Source organism: Fopius arisanus, unplaced genomic scaffold (assembly GCF_000806365.1).
Source record: "Fopius arisanus strain USDA-PBARC FA_bdor unplaced genomic scaffold, ASM80636v1 scaffold00141, whole genome shotgun sequence".
In the NCBI taxonomy this organism is placed as follows: domain Eukaryota; kingdom Metazoa; phylum Arthropoda; class Insecta; order Hymenoptera; family Braconidae; genus Fopius; species Fopius arisanus.
Window position 1 is genome coordinate 211,788 of NW_011887880.1, and position 7,261 is coordinate 219,048.

Genomic DNA, 7,261 nt, shown 5'->3' on the forward strand with positions numbered 1-7,261 from the left:
ATAGAAAAAAACTGATAATGAAGGAATACTGGAATAATATCTATAGTGAGGTTGTAAAACGTAATAAGTCAATTTTTACATTTCTGGTAATTGTGCATTTGTCTTGGAAACCACTGATCCTGGAAGAAAATTTCAAATAACTCTTTTTGTATCTGGAGAAATTCACATAAAAACTTCACTTTTGAAATTTTCTCCTAAAATCACTCATTATTGAAATATTGTCGTATTCCACAAGATACAAAAAATTCTCTTCTTGCATTTCATTCTTTGCTACTGATATGATCAAGTTTCGGCATCACTCAAAAACGTTTAAATATTAATTGACTGGTGAAAAAAACAACAAGCAACAGATTCAATATTTACATCCCTGACAACAGGCTCATTCCTCCGTTCATCATGCTCCACAACTAATTCTGTGCTGTAATAATAAATTAAAATCGATTAATTCAGAGGAGGGAATTTCCCTCCATTTTTTTTTGTAGAATTCTAAACACTTTATTCCAGCAAAAAACCAACCTCTCAATTATTCTTCTTGCTCTCCAACGACGTGCTGTTCGAGTAGGAATTGCCATGTTATTCCCATAGTGGGTATATAATTTATATTTTTTTTTAAGTCTCGATTGACGATCCATTTCACAATTACACTTCGATGATATAATTCCCTTGACATATAATATTATATTTATGACTCTGGAAATAAACACTGTCTAACGAAGTGGATCTAGCAATGCCACATTCCACTGACGTTTGTTTATTTTCGTAAAATCTCCACGCGGGAGCCTTTCGATGTGTTGGAACCAATGGAAGCATTCCCTTTGAATGTGTACACCAAGATGTGAGACTGACCTCATCAAACTCAAATCCATCAGATGGATGTGTTTAAACGTGCAGTGATCCTAGGCTGTGTGATACATATGTGCACTAGAACATTTTTTGCAGATTTTTTTTTTGCTTCCATTTGACGCTTGCATTAAGCCAGTAAGTTTACCATTATTTCGTCTTAATCTGTGGTTGATCAAATGTATATTGACTATGGTGGTGCTTCCGCCATGTTTGTTCTTAAATGGTCTATTCACTGTGTGATTACAACGTGACAGAACGTGTTTATGTCTCTAGAATTACCATTACGTATATTGTAGCATTTACGTAACTTGCTAGTTATTCAGCCTCATTAGAGGAATTTTCCAAGTAAGTATTAAAAATTTCTCCTTCAAAATTACTTCGTGATGAATAGATATTTACAAAAAAAAGTGATGAAATCTGGCTTTGTGATTAAGTCTTTGTTTCCCCGACGTCATTAGATTCCATTTCAAGGATTATTGTACCCTATTCAATCAATAATTTTTATGATAAGTGTTAATTAATTAATTTGTGTGTGATATCTGCCAGAATGCCGAAGCTTTTTGCCATGATAAAATGGATCGGAGGGGAGGATGATGGAAAGATCTCTGTGGGTGTGCCAACTGATTGGATCATGAATTTCAACTTTGAAGAGTTTTTGTCAGAAAATTTCGACCCCGATTTATCGTATGTTATTGAATCGCGACAACCGGTGAAGAAACCAGCAGGAGGTTGGCCCAAATTCGATGGCTTGATACTGGATGTAGCGTGTAAGTAGTCAAGTAATTATTCTTTTCTGTTTCTTCGTTACGTACGTGAGATATCAGGCGTTAATAGCGCGAACTTGCCTCTTTTTCAGCTACTGTTCTACAATTGGAACGCAAAAGTGTCAATTATGTTTACCCAAAATCTTCTCGAATAATAACTTCAACAAAAGAAATTGGATCACAATCTAACATCAACAGATCCACTCAGCCTTCCGGATCAACAAAGAAGCGACCCTCTGATGGACCCATAAGTCCTGCTCAAGTCAAGGTCAGACAAGACAATTTTATAATTAATAAAATAGACTGTTCTTATATGAGGCATTCATATATCGAATGCAAAGTCATATTTTTTCCTTTTTAAATGACAATGCGAAGAAATCCTGTAGCGAAGTGATAAAACGTGGTAAGTGTATTTTTGCTATCTTTGTAAAACTCCCATTATCTCAGTAAAGAATGATTTTAGAAAGTAAACTCATAAAACCATTTTTGTAGCTAATTGATTTTCCAACCAAATTTTTCCTTGACGTTTTCTCCTAAGATGATAATATGCGTTTTAAGAAGAAATGAAAAATGCACTTACCTCGTTTAACCATTTCGCTACAGAATTGGATTCTCCAACTAGACCTTCATCGTGACTATGATTTAAAAAAACTGGTAATAATTCAATAATGAACCAGGTGGCAGTTGCGAAATGTGGAACGTTTATTATTGACTTGAAATTTCAATATCCTTGTTTTTGTACACAGATATCAAGTATTACATGATATGCCACAAGTTCCACTTTACCCTGACTTCTTCCTAGCTTATTCTTCTTCTAATTATTTCTCATGTTTGAAACTTCAGTCAATTCCAGTGGATTTTTAGCCTTCCACAATTTAGTAAAGAAAATTAGTCACATAAATGTCTGGAGTCCTATTATCGTTTTAAGTGAGATAATTTTCTTTGTCATCGTCGTTGAGAGTCAGGGCTGTAGAGGCAGGGCAATACTCTTTTATTATTTTTCATAGACTGTCTATGTTCTTTATTGCCAGATATACAAAAAAACTTCAAGAATTTATGACACATCGAGTGATTCTGAGCAGTCTGCCGAAGACGCTCTGCATGATGATCAACGTACTCCTCTACGAACCCTCAACCCCCCGGCCCCAGTCCAACTGCTGAACATACCCAGAAGAAGAGAAGAAGTGGTTCAGATCAATCATGGTACTTCTTTTGAATATTTCCATTTCAGTAATAATTTCAGCTAGTTCCATGGAGAATTTTTGGTTAATCTAGATGACGATATACGTGAAAATGCGAATGATGCCTCAGCAGATGGAAATCGAGGCACAGAGAGGGGAGATGCAGCAGCTGGAGGTACCTTCTTTTATCATTTCTATTGTACGGATAATTCCCATTTATATAATGAGAAAATTGTTCCACTTATTATGTGATGCAGGTGACGTCAATGAAGAAGTCTTGCAAATTAACAACCAGCCTCCAGCAAATCCACAGGCCGAGAACAGAAGAAGGGGCAGAGAATCTCCAATTCGCAATGGTATCTTTAGAGCTTATTTTTAGTCCCTGCATAAATTTTTCAATTTCCTGTCGGTTCATTCTTTAATTCATCAGCTGCTAGACTCGATGATATCAACCCGGAGGATTTCCGCAATCTTGCCAATTTACTCCAGCAAAACATTAGGAATCATGAGCAACAGGACCGTGAGGATGAGGATGCAAATTTGGTAAAAGAAAATTATTTGATAATTATCGTAATGCGAATTTCAACTATAAATATTCAAAATTGTCTCTATTTTGTGTATCGCAGCCGTATGAATTTCCGAGTCAAAATTTTCCTAATTATCATCCAAAAACATGTGCTAATCTTGAGAAAATAAAGTTCTCTGTTCAATAGAAAAATGGAATATTTTAATGAACAAATTGTCTAATCTGGTCGGTTGATCCTCTCTTTGAACTGTTTCTCGTTCAGTCATTGAATAGATTCTTCTTCAAATATCATGCGATTATTCAAATCATTAGCAGAACCACTTATAGCGTTGATATCATGAATGAAGTATAAAAGTCAAAAACTTTCTCGTCATAGGTGGAAGTTGGATTCAGGGGAAGTGGAGTGACGTTGTCAAAATTACAATGGAATGCAGCCATAGAGCAAAGAACCTTTACGGCTATGGCGATAACTCTGGTCATGTCACTGTTCGAACGCGATGTTTTACTGAAGAGCAACGTGAAGGGGGGTAAGAATAAGATCAGAAAACCTGCAGAGAATGTTCCCAGACATCAAGCATTAGATCCTCATATCCTCCAGGCAATTACAGGTGATTTGTTAAGAATAGAGCATTACCATTCTAACTTATCATAATTATTGAGTAGGGAAATGCTACTTCGCATCGAATGAATTTGTTCGCTATTCTTCAATCAAAAGTTTTCTCCAAAAAATCGTGGAAATGAAATGAACAATTGGATTTCTCTCATAATTTTTAAGTTCAGAATCTATAATGTGTGAAATGTCCTTGTATATTCTTTTAGAAGCTGTGAGAAAAAAATTCCCCAACTCCTTTAAGAGAGTCGATATGCATAGAGCAATAAATGTGAAATTGAATACTCTCAGACGAGAGGTCCGACTCCATGCTGAAGCTGCTGCTGCTGGTGCCACTTTTGCTAGAGCCGCAGTTTAAATGGTCGACAGTCGCTGCCCATCGAGTTTCAACGAGAAGAAAAATATCTAAAATCTTGTAGACGTTTCTGCTGTTATTTTCTATTTTGTATGCCAGAGCACATCGAAGTTCATTAGATATTTTTTTCGTATTGGTGGATTATGCTGAGAATGGGTTTTCGTCTTCCACTCCATGATATTTATGTTCACTCTGAGAGGTTTTTATTCTATTTCGGAAGTTCATTCACGACAGATACGTTTCAAATCAGCATTGATGAAATATGCAAGTCATCCCCAATTTAGTAACTGCTTTGTTTTGCTCATTCTCTCTCCTATGGGACCATGTTTTTCATAAAGAAGATTTAAGATCTTTTTCAGATTGGATTTGCTAAATACGATTGGTTGGGCATTTTTTCCAACGTATTTTATTTACGACGGGGTGGAGAAATGATACTCGTTTCTATTTTGAGGGCATTTAGTTGACAGAGTGGTTGAGAAATTTCGTAGAAATGTTTTTCTGTTCAGTTAATTTTATATATGATTTAATATCGATATACAGCTATCGACTCATTTTTAGTTCTGAGTTTATTTGGCCAATTATGTTATTTTTTTTAAATCTAATTTAATTTAATTTGATGATTCTGAATAGATGCTACAATGCCGAGAATGTTCAGATTATCTCATACTGACTGAGTTGAGACGTAAGAGTTCTTTTTTTAGTTTATCATACGAACAGAGCTCAATCAGACATAATAGTGTATAATGAATAAATAAATAATTTTCTCACGAGTCTTTATGAAGCGTTATTTAAGTAGCAGCAGTAAAAACTTATAGATGCAATATATATTTAGACTGGAATGCATGACTCGCTTCGTATATATTTATCGATAAACATATATATCGCATATATCTGAAAGCTATTTAACATATTCTTCCCATATATAATAAATCCATCACAATTATAGCAAAAAGTATATAAAGGGGGCCTATAAGTGCCATATATGTGAAACTCGTGTTATTTTATGAGCGAAGTTTAACCGACATATAATTAGGAAAATTCTAAGTTCAAAAACCTGACGTATATTTTCACATATGTTTCGCATATATAATTTTCCGTGCGGGATCACAGTGTGTATTTTGATTGTATGTAAAATAATTGTGAAAATTAGTTATATTCGAATTTTTATTATGTATTTTATCCTAATAATAATAATAACAATAATATTGATTGATTAAGTTACTAAACTTTATTCAAATTCCTTTTTTTTGCTTGTATATTAATGTATTAAAGTTGATGGTCAATCATTTTTTAAAATAAACATTGTTTATTAATAATTGAATGAATTATTTTCTTTGTCTGCTCTCCAAATCCTTAGTTTTCATGAAGATGAATATTGTTGTACTGGCCTCCCAGATACTCTAACTTTGGCGACCTTTTTTTTATTTGATTCTGCAGGTCTTCGAAGTGCTTAGGGTTTTGAATAAAAAACTTGGACAGTCGCCCAGGCAAGAAAATTGCAGCACTATCATCCAAATGGCATATCACATTTATTCCATGTCTCGTCTTGCTTTTCCAAGCTGAAGTTATGGTATATCGATGGTTCACTACTAGTGCAGACAATTGGCCGAGTGGAAGTTGTTTCATTTTTTCGTTTATTTAATTGAAAAGAGCTCGATCATGTTCATCGGTAATGGTGGGATCAGGCTGAACATGGCCACTGGATCCATCCTCAGCATACAGGAATGTCGGACAACCCTTTTCAATATGTTTGCAAAAAATGGAGTGAATGTTTGACAGATGCAGAATAGTTGTGCACCCCATTTTGTCTCAGCCTTGAAAGCTGCCGTGATAGTGTACAAGAAATTGTCCAGCAGTTGAAACAACTTGATAACGGGCAGCTCTTGGATCTCTGCGCTAGCGTTGATTACATCGAAATTCAGTTGATCTTCAAACTTCAACTCTGGATCAGGATGAAAGCGTATATTGTGATATTTTCCATCCAAATATTGCAATGTTGATGACCCCTTGGCAATATTTTTTTGGAAATTCTCGAACACTTCGTCATTTTTAGCGAAGAATTTAGCTAACCTTTTATTAACGAAAACGGCCTGAGTGTTTGATAAATGGACAATAACACTCTCTCCATATTTTGTGTTCACGTTACGAGCCACTGTCATTTTATAGAAACAGTTGGGATTCAGATCCGAGAGCTTCACCAGGGGAAGATCTTTCAATTCTCCCACAGCGTTGACCTTGACAAAATTCATGATGTTTTCTCCTTAATCAAGTCGCGAATACAGAACGATGACGTCACTTGTTACTTTTTTACTTCTCAGGATACAGCTTGGAAGCAACTTCAAACTTTTCTACACTTATAGTTATTTACTGAGAACGGTTGATTAAGTGATGATGATGATCATGATCTAATTTTCGGGGATTATATACACGCAACCCCCACTCTATCTCTAATAACTGATCATAACAATAATACGTATATGTTATTTTGTATCATGACCGGCCGGGGGAATAGTATTAGTAAGGATAATAAAGATGACGTGATATATATTATGAACATACAAGTTCTAACATGTTTGAGCTAAAAATAGTCTGGTGAACAATAGATTTTTTCACCTGTCAATCATCGGAATCAATCAATCGATTGATCTATTAATTCATCAAACCGCGACTTAAAACAACACCCACCCACCCACTTTCACATGAATTGCATTTCATACCTCCAATATCTCTTCAATGCGGTGGCCTATGGGAAGCTGCCGTCAAATCCTGCAAACATCCCATGAAGAGAGTCAACAGCAATGAACTGCTCACGTATGAGCAACTCAACACAATCTGCATCAAAATAGAGGGAATCCTTAACTCCAGACCTCTCACTCTATTATCTTCTGATCCCAATGACTTCTCTGCACTCACACCAGCGCACATCCTGGATGGAAAACCTACCATAGATTGGTCTGAGACTCCGAAAATTCGCCTTTCTCA

The 7,261-nt window shown here is 35.5% G+C and overlaps 1 protein-coding gene across 1 annotated transcript; it reads left to right on the forward strand.

Annotated features, from left to right (window-relative positions):
• The first annotated feature begins 969 nt into the window (after nucleotides 1-969).
• LOC105272112 (uncharacterized) lies at nucleotides 970-5,322 on the forward strand. The gene is made up of 9 exons (XM_011314026.1): nucleotides 970-1,188; nucleotides 1,390-1,610; nucleotides 1,700-1,875; nucleotides 2,639-2,810; nucleotides 2,883-2,963; nucleotides 3,046-3,144; nucleotides 3,219-3,331; nucleotides 3,691-3,922; nucleotides 4,134-5,322. The coding sequence occupies exons 2-9, from the start codon at nucleotides 1,391-1,393 to the stop codon at nucleotides 4,280-4,282; spliced, it is 1,242 nt and encodes a 413-aa protein (XP_011312328.1). The 5' UTR covers nucleotides 970-1,188; nucleotide 1,390; the 3' UTR covers nucleotides 4,283-5,322.
• Nucleotides 5,323-7,261: the final 1,939 nt, after the last annotated feature.

Excerpts from the sequence above, each read along its gene's own strand:
- LOC105272112 (XM_011314026.1), top strand. The coding sequence starts at position 1,391 with ATGCCGAAGCTTTTTGCCATGATAAAATGGATCGGAGGGGAGGATGAT. Across the intron at positions 2,811-2,882 it reads AGTGGTTCAGATCAATCATG|ATGACGATATACGTGAAAAT; the intron begins GTACTTCTTTTG and ends TGGTTAATCTAG. Across the intron at positions 3,145-3,218 it reads AGAATCTCCAATTCGCAATG|CTGCTAGACTCGATGATATC; the intron begins GTATCTTTAGAG and ends TTAATTCATCAG.